Raw genomic sequence first — 14,652 nt, 5'->3', positions numbered from 1 at the left:
AGGAGGAGATATCGACATCAGGGGGAGTTATGATGTCTACATGTTCGATCTCGAAGAGTGAAGGACGTGTTGTACTCTTTTTCTCATCCTCGAGGTAGTTTTTGTCCCACAGGGTTTTTCACTCGAGCAAGGTTTTTAACGAGACAATGGATGAAGCGTCACCACCAAGTTTGAGCGGCATAAGGGGGAGTGTTGAAGGAAAATCGACTTAGTGTACCTTATCAAACTAGGATTAGTTTCATGGTTGTAATAGGAGAGAAGGTTCTAGAATTCCTAGTTCTACACGGATTAGTTTTCCTTGTAACATTAGAACATATACTTTGTAATCCCTATATATAGGACTCCTATTCTCAATTTATGGAATACAATTCTCTCATCAATTCTCTCTCGAATCCTTTATTCTTAAACAATAACAACATGAGAACCGAGTAGTCTAAGCTAAACAAAAACACTTTGCCTGCCGACATTGCACTCTAATGGCCCTCGATTTGAGTAATTATTCATCAACTGAATACCAACTGGTAAGTTGATGGTACATAAATAACTTTAGCAGAGAAAACTACGACAAGTATTCCACCACTAACAGACTCCTTTAACGGAAGGGATACTCTAATAGAGGGTAATTTCTACCTAGACTCTTCCTAGAAATTCCAAGTAAATTAACAAAACCGAAAAACTTAACAGCCTCCCTCAAACTGAAGTCCCTTACGCAAGAAACTCCAGCAGCTTACTTCATGCCGGAGTTTCTTCTGTAAATTGATGTCTTAAGGACGGATTCAGTTTAAGGGAAAGTGTTAAGTTTTTGGTTTTGTTAATTTGTTTAAACAAATTTTGAAGTTTGTCAGCGTGCTTTTTCTCATGGACAAGCAACAAACTCTGCAGCTCCTTCAAACAAATTCTCCATACCCTTTTTGACTTGCACCAGCAAGAGTCATGGTACATAATTGTTGTCGGTCGCGGCCATGATTGTTGTTGGTGCAAGTCACAAAAGCTACTGCTTTTCTTTTCTACCTCAAGCCCAGTGGGGGCTCTGATACCAAATGTGAAAAAATTAAAGACTTTGAACTGAAAATACTAGAGAAAACTAAAGAAATTGAAGTGATTATTCATTGAGTGACTCTTAAATAGAGCGTCACCTAAACAACTTTAGCAGAAAATCTAGGACCTCTAGTTCGCTACTAACAGACTCCTTAGAGTAGGTAAAAGCTACTGACTCCTAACAAATTGGATTAACAAATTGGATAGCAAGAATAATTCAAAGTAAATCTACAGAAAGCTTAATGGGAGCCTAAATACCCAGTTAGTCCTTGACACCCATATTCGTCAATATACTAGGTGGCTTGTAGCAAATGAACCCTTCCATGAGTAGGAAAAGTGGTCAAGATACAACACCATTGTACAATGTCATCTGATAATTGAGGCAGTAAGGAAGAGTGGCTAAAGTCACAAGTCTAAAGCAAAAGGATTCTCGCAGGAGAGATGACTAGGGGTTCCTGAGTTGGGCAAAAGGTAGAGGCAGGGTTGATCATTATTGTTTGGTTAGAACCTACATATTGAAGTTAGTAAGGTATTAACTTCAAGAAAGTATTTGGATATTGTAAAAATATCCATTATACAGCACATAGAGGATTCAGGACAAGTAATTATCAACCAAATGAGACAGAAGAGTATTGCAAACCAGCAGGTTAAACTTAAAAAGAAGGCAATGAAGTCTGCAAGTACAATTTTAATACGCGATCAAAGGGATCAAACAAGAACAACTTCACAGCTTTCTGACCCTTTTGGGAGATCTGATAGCTGTTTGTTAACATCCTTTTTCTTCTCTGATCCTCCAACAAAATTGTGCATGCAAGTTAAGATCATCGTCTCCAAGACCATGGCATTCTTTAGCAAAATCTTTATTGCACAAAGATTATTCTCGTCTCCATAGAATTCACGAACTTCAATCTGTTTAAGACTAGTCAGGAAACATGGAGGCAGCGGCTCCAACACCCCATCGTTGTTAGCATCATCTGAGGACAGGTTAATCTCCTAAAACATCAAAAGATATCAATGTGAACAAAATTACCAAAAACACGACACTAGAAAACAAACTGTGCACATGAACTTACCTGAAAGAATATCAGAGTTTGAAGGTAAGGACAGATTCCAAGCATTCTCAATAGTGCTTTGCTACAGGGAACTACTTCCTCTGCTTCCAATTTCAAAGTGGTTAGGTGATTCAACAGGGGCATCTGGGTAAGCAGTTCTGTTGCATGAATCTGAATCACCTAAGAGATTGAGGGTGAAGCAATCTTCAGGACCAAGCAAATTTAGACAGGCCATTACTGGCATAGAAAGTTAATGCAGCATATGCCGTCTGTAACAGAAATTAATAGATCAAATTAACATTTGTAATCAATTAATAAGAGAGGAGAATACATACCTCAAGGGAATCAGAATTGATAGCTAGTTTCTTCACACTAGATAGTCCTCCAAGAAGCTTATTAAACCCGTAACTCATATGCCTCGACTTCTCATCAGAGAAATGAAAAATACGAGCCTTATCTACTGATGAGTTATTGAAGCAATAATGATTTCGGAATTCACCCGAGTAATAAAAGTTCGTGAGACTAACACCAAATATCATAATCTGGCAACCATCTGAACCTTTGGGATAAAAATCAATGTCTTCATCAATTTCCAATCTCAAAAGTTTGGGGGCACAAATACTCACAAACTTGCAATTGCCCCAGCTGCATTCTCCTAGTATCAAGTCCTCAAGGACTGGACAACCCGAAAACAGCTGCTGGGTTGAGCAGTCATCAGAAAACACCACGCATTGAAGTCTCAACATCCTTAAACTTGATAGACAAACAGTAGAAGGAACTTTGAAAATACAGGGCACAATTATGTCCAAGTACGTGAGTGTTGCAGAAGTAAATAAAGAACGAGGCAGTGAAAGCTCCTTAGAGTTAGACAGGCGAAGTATAAGCTCTTCAACATTACGTCTTAGCATGGCAGTGATCCACCGATTAACACGAGATGCATCATCTAGCTGCTCTAACCCTCTAAACAAAAGAAGAAACTGTTTTAGATCAGCAGGGCCACGAAGAATTAGTGCTCTGTCCACAGCAGTCACAAAGGAACATCTCGTTTCATTCCTCCCTTGAATGAACTTAAGTTCAGGAAGTGATGTCCATAGGTATTCCCATCTTTTAGACAGAATGCTTGTTCGGATAGCATCTTTTGTTGGAAGGAAGGAGATAATTTGTTCAATAAGCACATCAGGTAACTTGCTTAAGCTCATGCTGCCTCCTTCCTCTTTTTCCCCAGATAACTTCTGCTTTTTGGGTTGTCCCGTTTGAAAACTTGCATCCATATTTCAACCTAGCTGTATCAAACAATCTGTCAAATCAGACATAAACGATAACGTGAAAACCAATTAATGTAAACATCTTAGATAATACTGAAGTGCAAACATTTGGCTATAAAGATTAAGGCCAAATGTCAAATGCTAAGAATAAAGAGCATAAGCTCCAAAGAAATCTGGTGGCCTAGTGGGATATAATCAATTTGCCTCTAGGACAAAATTTCAAAATACAATTGGTACAATTCAAAGTAATTTTGCTAAACAATACAGTCAACAATAGTTCTGATAAAAATATATCTTCCCTTTCAGGAAAGAGTGAGAAACACACAACCTGATAGACTAGAACAAACAAAACATAGAAACCGGAGGAATGTATTTGGTGTAGAAATCATATCATAAACATTTGTTTCATAAAAATGTAATTATTCAACATGGATTTCAGATCAAGAAAATTCAAAAATCAACCAAACCTCAATGACTAAGAGAAAAGGTAGTAATTATTTTATTAATACCATACATAAACTATAACATGAAATAGCAAATAAAAAAGAGAGTGCATTATATCTTGCACAATGTAGTTCAGGGGGACTGTGCTTTTATGTCATGTTCTCTTGAATCTACCTCACTTTTGCCCCATCAGTTTGGAGTTTTGTGCTAAAGCTAACTGAAGGCTAAACTAAGTAATGAAAATTGTTTCACAGATTTAACTTGATTGCACCTGATCTGTACTTTTGTGTCATTTTACATTATGTTTACTCGAATCTGCTTCATTCTTTACTGATCAGTAAAGAGTTTGTCACAGAATAATAGTGGATTAATTGTTAAATTTAGAAATGAACCAACATTCAAAACCTTAACTTAAATAAACCTGATCTGTGCATAATTAGTGACCAGAGGTCTAGAGCTCAAATAAATTCATTTTCAACTATTAGAAAAATATGATCGGGCTAGATAACTTTTGACTTATGGACTGAATTTTGATGCCATTTGTGGCTTAAGTTATGTACGTTGCCCTTCTGAATCTGTGTGCCTATAACTTTTAATTAGAACGGGAGACAATAACATCTACACACCCATTTTTTCTAGTAGTCTTATCGTGAAGTATTCACTGATATAAACATGCATATTAGTGTCATAGAAAGATGGAAAATTGAGATCACCTGCTTTGTCACTAGCTGCCACAGAAGACTGTATATCTCCTGAATCAAGCACAAGACAGAAGATTTAAGTGAAGTGAAGCAATAGAATGAAGCTCACTGAAAATGTAACAAAATAAAGCAAAACCCAGAAAACCCACTCGCTCTAAATCACGAAACCATCCATTTCCAGAGAGAGAGAGAGAGAGAGAGAGAGAGATCTACCCAGAATGCTCTGCTTATTTGTAGTCGTAAGAAAACCAAAAGTGGTTTGGATAATGATATTGGATGTTCCTATTATTGGAATTTTGAAAACAGCGGGAGCGTGAAAATTTTGGGAGATTCTCCCTCCAAACTAGCAGAATACGACAACCGTGCGTCAGAGAGTGGTAATTTCCTTGTAGAGTTTTTTTTTTTTTTTCTTTTCTTTTTCACGAAAATACCCACAGAATGTGGAAGAGTAATATAAGGCCTGCAAAAATAGAGGGAAAAGGCCCAAAGGAAAATGGAGAGAAAAAATTTTCTTTAAAAAAAAGAGAGAGATGACGGTTTCAACTCCTAAGATTTTAAGATATCTCGTCGATATACAAGTTAAATGGTAAAGTATTTAGCCCAATTTTTTTTTTTTTTTTTTAAAAACCACTTAAAAGGAAATGCCAATAAAAAAGAGGTTTAATGGGATATGTAATATAAAAGACGGTTTTTAAAACATTTCTCCAAAGGGTTTTTTTTTTTTTTTAATGAATAAGGGATTAGACGATATTAGTTCATCGGAGGCAAACGATGTAGGGAACAAGTCTCACCCTCTATCCCAAAGGAGATGGGTTTGCTACACTCTGGGAACCCACCGCCCGTCCCCCTATTTTTATTTTATTAATAACATAAAAAGAAAATACAACCTAAAGAAGGGGGGACATAAACCTTACCCCAAAAGCTAGAAAGAAAGACAAAAGGAAGTGAAAAAATTGAAGCAGAACCTCAAATTTTCCCAACTTCCAGATAATTAAACAGCTTGCAAAGCAAAACAATGGAAGAAAAAATAAAAATTGCACTATCTGCCAAGAGAAGCCATGCATCAGCACCCAGCTTCGTAATGAAACGAATGTCCAAGTAATAGCGACCAGCGTTTGCATTATAAGGAATGTAGAAAATATAGTTGCCAATGTTAAAACAAGCCCAACACCAACCCATGCAAGAAAGAGAGTTAAACATGGTGAAGGTAAGGGAATCCCAAATCATCCATACGAAGATAAGGAGATATATTAAGCGGAGGAGAAACATGCCATACCAGGGATGGAGAAAGTAAGCCCATGTTTGCCATTCTATCAGCCACCGTATTTCCTTCCCAAAGTATATGGGAACAATGAAAGGTCATTGCTCTAATACATGCTAAGCAAGTAAGCCATGCAATTCGAAGCAGCCAAGGTGGAACAAAAGATGAGGATTTGATGCATGCAATTACACTAGTCGAAACACATTCAAGCCATAGGCATCGCCAACCATACTGGAAGGCATATTCAATCCCAATGATCACACCCATAAACTCTGAGTAGAAGGCAGATTTATGTCCCAATCCTTGACAGTAACTGCCAATGTAATGACTATGGGTGTCACAAAACACACCACCACAAGCTGCAGGTCCTGGATTACCCTTTGCAAGACCATCAGTATTCAACTTAATCTAAGGAAAAATTGGAGGGTGCCAGAGAACTAACCGAGGCGCTACTCGATTATTAGGACCAACCAACAACTGAGTGTCAACCAAACCATTCGAATAACCTGGCATGTCAGAAGCAGCAAAGCGAAGCCAAACCTTGAGAGAGCTGAAAATTCACATGAGGGAAGGGCGCTTGTCCTCAAATCTAAGCTTATTGCGAGCTTTCCATATAGCCATAAGAGCATAGAGACAACTAGCAAGCCAAATATTTTTTAGTTGGGGAGAGAAAGACTTGCCAATAATGGAGGTAAATAACCCGCCAATAGTGCCACTAGTTGGTAAGAAAGTCCCAAAACAGCATGCTAACCATTGCCAAACATGTTGCGCAAATGAGCAAGTGACAAATAAGTGAATAGAATCCTCAATATAGCCAAAAGTACAAAGCTGGCAAACAGACACTGTTGGGATACCCCGTTTTTGAAACTGCACATCAGTAGGTAGTTCATCATAGGAAAGGCACCATGCTAGTAAAGATAAACGTGGTGGAATGAAAGAATGCCAAACCTTAGAAACCCACTCATCTTCTGAAAATGATTGTCGGACTACATGGTATCCATCAGAAAAAGAGAAAGAACCTGAGCTTGAAGGCTCCCAAATTAATACATCACTTTCAGGTTCAATTGGTAGTGGAATCTGAAGAATTTCAGCTGCCAAAATCGGAAATGAAATTGAAAATTCACTGGGCAAGGTCCATTGCTGAGTAGTAATAAAATTTTCCACCTTACTCATCAAACGTTTGGGAAAATTCAGAGCCTGTAATTTTACAATTAAGGGGGCATTCAACCACTTGTCCATCCATAAATTCACCAACTTTCCATCACCAATAAGCCACTTGGAGTTATGGAAAATGAAAGGAAGAGCTGCCTTTAAACCATGCCAAACTGAGGACCTGAAATACCGATATTTCATAATGCAGCAAATAGAAAACCGTTGAGATGCATAGCTACTCCATATCAAACCCAATGTGAGAGTAGACCAACTAAGAGATATCAGAGTTGCCAAGTTAAGAGACTTGAGATCACGTAGCCCAAGGCTCCCTTCCTTCTTTGGCACACAAACCTGCTGCTAAAAAACGATGACAAGTTTTCTTTTTGATAAATCTCCAGACCAAATAAAGTTTCGAGCACATGTAGACAAGTGTTTCAATAGTGAAGAAGGCCACAAGTACACAGAGAAACTATGAATAAGCAAACTCTAAAATACATCATGAACCAATTGAACACACCCCGCCATGGACAACAACTTGCCTTGCCTTGCTTTGCCTTCTCCAAATGGGTTTGATGATAAGTAGGCGTGCTATATGATTAGAGCTTCAAAGGGTGTCAAAATGAGTTTAGCACCCAGAATGGGACTTCACCATTAGAGTTGCCCACACAAGTTCATCATAGACCAATACTAGCAAGTAGCAATGTTATTTCCCCATTATCATCCACTCTTTCAGCATGACAGTATTGAACCAATTCTATCCAAAAAATAAATAAATAAACCAATGAGTGGGAAACCATATGACTAATCCACAGCAGTCGATCTATAAAGGCAGAAGCTCATTATACCCCCAAATTGAGGCCTATCTTCTATCATTCTTCGCTATGTTATTTTTGAAATTTGAACGTCAAAACAAATTGCAAATCAAGTCACAAGAATATCATTCCGCATCGGCATGTTTAAAAGGAAAGCCTGCCAAAGCAATTTAAAGTCTATGCATATATGGTAAAAACTCAAGGGCTCAACGAACAAATAACTTCACAGCATTTGGATGAGCCTCTAGGTAAATCTGCTAACTGATTGTTAACATCCCTCAACTTCTCCGGTCTGCCTTGAAAAGAATCGGAGCAAGTTATAATCAGCTTCTCCAAGACCATTGCATTCTTTAACAGAACCTTTAATGCATCAAGCTCTTCCTGGTTTCCAAGAAACGCATGAACTTCAATCTTTTTAAGACTTTTCAAGAAACAAGGAGGCAGTGGCTCTAACACCCCATCATCTTCTGCATCATCGGAGGACAGCGTAATGCCCTAAATCATCAAAGTTCAGCAATTTTAACATGCATTACTGGGAAACACATTAATACAACTAACACATAGTAGCACTCATGAAGTTACCTCACTGCATACTAGAGTTTGGAGAGAAGGACAGTTTTGGAACATCCTCAGTAGTCCCTTACAACCAATATTTACTTCCTTTTCTTCAAATATCAAAGTGGCTAGATTACTAAACAAGGGCATCTGGGCGAGAAGTTCTGATGCATTAGTCTGAACCACCTAATAACAGGGGTAGCCAATCATCAAGAGTAAGTGGATTTGGACAAGACATTGTGGCAATAGAAAGGTAATGCAAACGAGCGATTTGTACAGAGATTGATAGATCAAATTAAGAATTGTACGTTACCAATAACATAGAAGCATAGAAGCATATATACCTTAAAGGATGAAGAAGAGGTAGTAAAAATTTTCATACTAGAGAACTCCCGAAGCAGCTTATACAACCGGTAACTCACATGTCTCAATCTCGAAGTAGGAATAAGAATCTCAGCCTTATCTACCGATGAGTTATAAAAGTAATAATCATTTAGGAACCCGCCCTTGTACTGAAAATATTTGAGACCGACTCCATTTACCATAATCTGACAACAACGTCCGAAAAGCTGCAACTGACCACCAGTTTCATATATGATCAAGCTCAAAAGATTGGAAGCAGAAATAGTCACACACTTGAGTTTCGCCCAATTGCAATTGATTAGAGATAATTCATTGAGAACTGGGCAACCAGAAAACAGCTTTTGAGTTTAATAGTCATCAGTAAACACCACAGAGTTCAGAGACAATCTCCTTAGACATGGGAAACAAACAGTAGCAGGAACTTTCAATTTACTAGGGATATATAGTTCTAAGTCCCTCAGTGTCGCACAAGTAAATAAACACGGAGCCAACGAAAATGTTGACCTAGCCCCATCAAGAGCAAGAGAAAGCTTTTCAACGTTGCGCCAGACTAAGCCAGAAGTCCACGAACTAACACGAGATGCATCACCCTTCTTCACTGTAAACGAAAGACTGAACTGTTCTATATCTGCATCCCGAAGAATAAGTGCTCTATCCACAGCTTTCAAGAAAGAAGATCTATTATCATCAGACGACCCTTGAACAAAACTAAACTTGGAAAACGATGTCCATAGGTACTCCCACTTTTTACACAAAACGCTTGTTTTGATAAGATCTTCTGTTGGAAGCAAGGACAGAATGTATTTAATAAGTTCCTCAGGTAAATAGCCAAAACTCTTGCTGCCTCCTTCAATCTCTTCTCCTCCATCCAACTTTTGTTTTTCGGGTTTAACTATCCGAGAATTGGTATCCATAGTTCAACAGTTTTTCCTACTACATATACCATTAATCTGTCAGATAATAGATACATAACATAAAAACCAACTATATGATCGAACAAGTGCATTCAATTCCTCATACAGCCACTATAATATGTCAAACGAGCAACAATCATAGACAATCAAAACCTAGGATCAATTCCAATCAGTTAAAGTATGAATTTACTATGATGAAATTAGGGTTTTAAATTAACAAACTGTTCTATAAAAAGCAAAACGCAGAGACCACAATTGTTAAGAATCACGATCTCGTTCACATCCAAAGAGAGACGTTAACTAAACCTGGTGCGGCGGATTATCACAATAGGGGGCCGCCTTCAGAGTTGCATGTGATTTGTGATTTGTGATCAGAGTTGCATATTCTGCTTCACTTGCTCATTGGACCAATATATCATGTATGCGAGTATTGTTTTATGTTTTGGACTTGCATTCTGTATTAAAAAAAAAATGGACTCAATTTTTTTTATCTTTTAATATTCAAAATACCAGAATTGCCCCTGTGAATGTCCGCTTCTCATCCGCCAAATTGTACTAACGTAATCATCGTTCTAGCAAATCGTCACTTTGTCCATATTTATAATAGATCAAGATGATAATTTAGCAGTTGGTTTTCCTGTAAAGTAACATGAAGTATTATGTATCAAAAAAACAATGAAGTATTCCAAAACCCAAGTGTGATACCCAAAATAAATTGTTCCTCCATAACTTATAAACAGTACCAGTTGCAACCCATATCAGTTCATTATACACTAAAATAGTAGCTACTTATTCTTCATATGCTTTCAGCCTGAAGGATTCAACATCAAAACTAATCATCAGCCAAATACCACATAAGATCATTGCATATCATTGAAAACTCCATAAGGGCTCAACCAAGAACAATTTCACAACTCTCTGATCCTTTGGGGACATCTGATAACTGTTTGTTAACATCCCTTTTCTTCTCTTGTGCCCCTTGAAAATTATTGGAGCAAGTTATACTCATCTTCTCCAAGACCTTAGCATTCTTTAGCAAAACCTCTAATGCATGAATTTCCTCCAGGTCTCCGTAAAATGTATTGACTTCGATCACTTGAAGACTTGACAAGAAACATGGAGGCCATGGCTCCAATATCCCATCATCTTTTGCATATTCAGACGACAGGCTAATCCCCTAAATCATCAAAGTTCAGCAATTTAAACAACATTACAGGAAACACACAATAGAAGAGAAAATATAAGGTACCTCACAGAAAATCATAGTTTGAAGGCAAGGACAGTTTTGGAGTATCCTCAATAGTCCTTTACTACGAATATCTACCGGTGATGATTCCAATATCAAAGTGGTTAAATCATTGAACAAAGGCATGTAGTCAAGAAGTTCTGGTGCATTAGTCTGAACATCCTAAGAACAGAGGGTGAAGCCAAACATGAGGACCAAGTGATGTTAGACAAGACATGGGTGGCATGTAAAGTTAATGCAACACATGAGAATTATCAACATAAATTGATAGATAAAAGAAAGAGTTACAAACATACCTCAAAGAAAGTATGACAGATAGTTAGGTTCCTCACACTAGAGAGCGCTGTAAGAAGCTTATAAAATCGGTAAATAAGATGTCTTAAGCTCTTAGTGGAATTATGACAAATGTAAGCTTCAGTTAGTGATGATAAGTTATAAAAGCAATAGTCATTTTGGAACCGACCCACATAAGATAAATCTTTGAGACTGCCACTAAATACCATAATCTGGCAACCATCTGAACCTCGTGGATATTGCAGATCCATTTCATTTATGCTCAATGTCAAAAGCTTGGGAGCACAAATACTCACAAACTTGAGATTGGCCCAATTGCAATCTTGTAGAGTTAATTCCTCAAGGACTGGGCAACCAGAAAAAAGCTTCTGGGTCGAGCAGTCATCAGAAAACACCAACAACGTAAGAGTCAAGCTCCTTAGGCTTGAGAAGCAAACAGTACAAGGAACCTTGAAAATACAGGGCAGACACAGTTCTAACTCCTTCAGTGTTGAAGAGGTAAATAAAGAACAAGGCAACAAATTTGGTTCCTTCAATGGTTCCTTGAAGCCATACAGACAAATGGAAAGGACCTCTACATTGCGCCTGACTGTGGCAGAGATCCATGAATGAACACGAGATGCATCACTCAGCACTGGAAATGAAAGACTGAACCGTTTTATATCAGCAGGGCCACGAAGAAGAAGTGCTCTTTCAACAACATTCACCAAGGATGTTCTCTTATCGAGCATTGCTTGAGTAAAATCAAGATTGGGAACTGAAGTCCATAGGTATTCCCATCTTTTAGACAGTATGCTTGTCCTGATAGCCTCTTTAGTAGGAACTAAACCGAGAATTTTTCCAATTAGGACATCAGGTAAGTTGCTTAAACTCTTGCAGCCTTCGTTCATCTCTTCTCCCCCATCTAGCTTCTGCTTCTTGGGTTTTCCCATTTGAGACCTGGAATTCATAGTTCAGACTGTTTACCTACCATACCAAATGATCTGTTAGATGTTAATTCATCATCATCAACAACAACAACAACAGTTACTATCTCTAATCGATTTTCTTCCTGACTCTGCCTCTAGAGCTAGTGACTGAATAAAAGAAATGAAGTACTCAACAGGAAATGGATAATATGTACCCATGTATGTGCAACCATAAAACATGCAAGTAAAATCGTCGGAATCTGCAATTCTTTTAAGTCTAGCAGCTTATTATGGAGTCTATGGAGAAGTTGAGTTTATCTACTTTGTGCCAAGTCTCACTTATAAAGACCAGAAGCTTCAAAGTAAAATCTGGTGGCAGCCTGGTGGGATAAGATCAGTTTGCTTGCAATAACATAATTAAGTTCAACATAATGTGGCCAACAAAATACAGAGAACGGTCATTCCAATGGAACTAACATGCACCCATTTCATGACACAGTAAATAGAAAACATTTGCTTGATATAGATGCAAGTATTCAATCATTACTCTAGTAAACCATTATTCTAATCAGCATAAATTCATCAATGTCAAACTGCATCGTATTTATATAGCATGCACCCAATCAGAGAAATAATCAAAGCACTAACTTATATACCATCAAGTAATCAGATCATGGAAAACCGAAAGGTTTACAACCAATCAGCCAAAACCCAGAAAACCCAAATGGAGAACTCACCCAGAATGAGGATAGTGCGCCAGGCGATGTAGCCTTATGATTGGTTTTCACTTTACTAATTGAGTTTTGAGGAAATTTTAGACACAATCTTTCCCCTCCATTTTTTTGGGTCGTTTTGTCAAACTGGCTCGTGGCCACGTGGCAAATTTGGAGGGAAAGAGTAACTTGCTCCCGCCACTACTAAAACTCACTCTTGGGACTCTTGGTAAAGGGTACCTTGCAGCCACAAAATCATCAAAACCTAATTTCTATCAAGATACTCTCTCGAGATCATCTGGGCACCATTTTTAGGTAGGCTTTTGATGCAGAACGGATGGCAGCCCAATTCGAAGAGCAGTTTGATCGTGCAAAGGGAGGAAAACGAAAAGTTACTAGTAGCTACGCCATAGCTCGGTGTTCGATTGGAGCGCGCCACAGCTTTCCGGAAAGAGAATCGCGCTAGGAACAAAAATCGCGACGTGTGTGGTTTTTTCGGGCTTTCGGGGTCGTTTAGGGCCTCAAAACTGCATTTTACTGTTTTTATGAAATTTCGGTTTCCTAGTTTTTTTTTTGTTTGTTTTTTTTTTTACCTGTGAGCTTTAGGGTTTCATTGTTAGTCGTCTTAGGGTTTCTTTCCTCATATATAAGCAACCTTAAACGGCTGCAGAACTATCTTTTATCATATTTTCAATCAAATTGAGATTTATCTCTTTTATCTCTGGTGGACTCCAGAACCTTTTATTTTTAGGTTTATTGCTTGTAAACCTAGGTGATCTTTCCGACTGCATCAGGTGGTATCAGAGCAGGTCTTCCCTGTCTCTCTTATTTGCCTTAGTAGCAATGTAATGGGTGAAGTTACAAAAGCAGATATTGAAGCTCTTACAGCAGGGTTTACTGCTGCCTTCAACTCCGTGAATACTCAGATTGGAGAAATTCGTGGACTGTTGGGAGAGAGGAATAACAACAACAACAATAATCGGAATAGAGGAGGGGAATAAGGCCAGCGAGCTAGGGCTCCGCTTGGTGAAGTTGTTGATAATAATTCAGAATCTGGTTCTGAAGAAGAAATTGTGCAACTTGAACAACAAGGAGAAGTTGATCAGGATTACAAAGTCAAAGCTGAGATCCCTTTCTTTTCGGGAAACTTGGGTGTGGAAGATTATTTGGATTGGCAGCTTCAGGTGGACAGATTCTTTGAGATTATGGAGGTGCCTGAAAACAAGCAGGTTAAGCATGTTGCCTGGAAATTAAAGAGTACTGCTGCAGTTTGGTGGGATAAGTTGCAGAATACCTGGAAGAAGCAAAGAAAGCAGGGAGTTAAAACATGGCGAAGAATGAAGCAACTTATGATGGAGAGATTCTTGCCGGATGATTATGAGCAGATTATGTACAGGTTGTATATTGAATGCGTCCAAGGTACGAGGACCGTTGCTGAGTACACTGCTGAGTTCTTACGCTATTCTGAGTGCAATGAACTAGGAGAAATTGAAGATCAGAAGGTGGCTCGCGCTATATTAGTGGGTTGAACAAAAGCATTCAGGAGAAAATTGGGTTACAAACTGTGTGGACTGTGGCAGAAGCTTCAAATCTAGCATTAAAGGCAGAGTTGTTAGAGAAGCCTTCACGACTTCTTCTTTCCAGAGATATAACTACCAAAGGAGCACAAATTTGGTAAACGCTTCAACTGATAAGGGTAAAGCCTTACAGCAGAATACAGGAAGTGCTTCTAGGGTTTCCAATCCCCTTCTAAATGGACTGGCAATTCTAGCAGTTCTAGTGGTGCTCCAAATAGGGCCCCAAACCAGAGGCTTACCAATCCTTATGCTAGGCCTACAACTGATGTCTGCTATAGGTGCAACAAGCCTGGGCATAGGTCTAATGTGTGTCCTGAGAGGAGACAATCTGCCCTTATAGATGATTATGATGAAGAT

General features: G+C 38.5%; 4 protein-coding genes across 11 annotated transcripts; all 4 read right to left on the bottom strand.

Moving 5' to 3' along the window:
• Positions 1-1,629: 1,629 nt before the first annotated feature.
• LOC112167677 (F-box/LRR-repeat protein At3g26922) lies at positions 1,630-4,894 on the bottom strand. 4 transcript variants are annotated; one of them, XM_040507129.1, is made up of 5 exons: positions 4,650-4,894; positions 4,513-4,551; positions 2,426-3,387; positions 2,112-2,270; positions 1,630-2,031 (listed from the first exon to the last, which is right to left on the bottom strand). In XM_040507129.1, the coding sequence occupies exons 3-5, from the start codon at positions 3,359-3,361 to the stop codon at positions 1,747-1,749; spliced, it is 1,380 nt and encodes a 459-aa protein (XP_040363063.1). In that variant the 5' UTR covers positions 3,362-3,387; positions 4,513-4,551; positions 4,650-4,894; the 3' UTR covers positions 1,630-1,746. The 4 variants fall into 4 exon arrangements, with proteins under 4 accessions (XP_040363063.1, XP_024160489.1, XP_040363064.1 ...); XM_024304721.2 differs by having other exon boundaries at positions 4,714-4,894; XM_040507130.1 differs by having other exon boundaries at positions 2,426-3,373; positions 4,714-4,894.
• A 2,980-nt stretch (positions 4,895-7,874) lies between these two features.
• On the bottom strand, positions 7,875-8,994 carry LOC121053144. Its single transcript, XM_040519670.1, has 3 exons — positions 8,625-8,994; positions 8,308-8,466; positions 7,875-8,220 (listed from the first exon to the last, which is right to left on the bottom strand). The coding sequence occupies exons 1-3, from the start codon at positions 8,823-8,825 to the stop codon at positions 7,924-7,926; spliced, it is 657 nt and encodes a 218-aa protein (XP_040375604.1). The 5' UTR covers positions 8,826-8,994; the 3' UTR covers positions 7,875-7,923.
• Positions 8,991-9,557, bottom strand: LOC121049273 (putative F-box/FBD/LRR-repeat protein At4g13965). Its single transcript, XM_040505981.1, has one exon. It carries the CDS (start codon positions 9,555-9,557, stop codon positions 8,991-8,993), a length of 567 nt encoding a protein of 188 aa, XP_040361915.1.
• Positions 9,558-10,266: 709 nt separating this feature from the next.
• Positions 10,267-13,012, bottom strand: LOC112168037 (F-box/LRR-repeat protein 25). 5 transcript variants are annotated; one of them, XM_040506983.1, is made up of 4 exons: positions 12,743-13,012; positions 11,100-12,063; positions 10,807-10,965; positions 10,267-10,734 (listed from the first exon to the last, which is right to left on the bottom strand). In XM_040506983.1, exons 2-4 carry the CDS (start codon positions 12,045-12,047, stop codon positions 10,450-10,452), a joined length of 1,392 nt encoding a protein of 463 aa, XP_040362917.1. In that variant the 5' UTR covers positions 12,048-12,063; positions 12,743-13,012; the 3' UTR covers positions 10,267-10,449. The 5 variants fall into 5 exon arrangements, with proteins under 5 accessions (XP_040362917.1, XP_040362918.1, XP_040362919.1 ...); XM_040506984.1 differs by having other exon boundaries at positions 10,807-10,956; XM_040506985.1 differs by having other exon boundaries at positions 11,100-12,036.
• Between the last annotated feature and the right edge of the window lie 1,640 nt (positions 13,013-14,652).

This window comes from Rosa chinensis, chromosome 5, assembly GCF_002994745.2.
Source record: "Rosa chinensis cultivar Old Blush chromosome 5, RchiOBHm-V2, whole genome shotgun sequence".
Classification (NCBI taxonomy): Eukaryota; Viridiplantae; Streptophyta; class Magnoliopsida; order Rosales; family Rosaceae; genus Rosa; species Rosa chinensis.
Note: the sequence above shows the minus strand (reverse complement) of the source record. Positions and strands in the feature narration are given on the sequence as shown.

Coding starts and splice junctions, on each gene's coding strand:
- LOC112167677 (XM_040507129.1), bottom strand. CDS start 3,361: ATGGATGCAAGTTTTCAAACGGGACAACCCAAAAAGCAGAAGTTATCT. Junction 2,271..2,425: donor TCAATTCTGATTCCCTTGAG/GTATGTATTCTC, acceptor TCAATCTCTTAG/GTGATTCAGATTCATGCAAC. Junction 2,032..2,111: donor AAACTCTGATATTCTTTCAG/GTAAGTTCATGT, acceptor TTGATGTTTTAG/GAGATTAACCTGTCCTCAGA.
- LOC121053144 (XM_040519670.1), bottom strand. CDS start 8,825: ATGGTAAATGGAGTCGGTCTCAAATATTTTCAGTACAAGGGCGGGTTC. Junction 8,467..8,624: donor CCTCTTCTTCATCCTTTAAG/GTATATATGCTT, acceptor CCCTGTTATTAG/GTGGTTCAGACTAATGCATC. Junction 8,221..8,307: donor AAACTCTAGTATGCAGTGAG/GTAACTTCATGA, acceptor TTGATGATTTAG/GGCATTACGCTGTCCTCCGA.
- LOC121049273 (XM_040505981.1), bottom strand. CDS start 9,557: ATGGATACCAATTCTCGGATAGTTAAACCCGAAAAACAAAAGTTGGAT.
- LOC112168037 (XM_040506983.1), bottom strand. CDS start 12,047: ATGAATTCCAGGTCTCAAATGGGAAAACCCAAGAAGCAGAAGCTAGAT. Junction 10,966..11,099: donor TCTGTCATACTTTCTTTGAG/GTATGTTTGTAA, acceptor CTCTGTTCTTAG/GATGTTCAGACTAATGCACC. Junction 10,735..10,806: donor AAACTATGATTTTCTGTGAG/GTACCTTATATT, acceptor TTGATGATTTAG/GGGATTAGCCTGTCGTCTGA.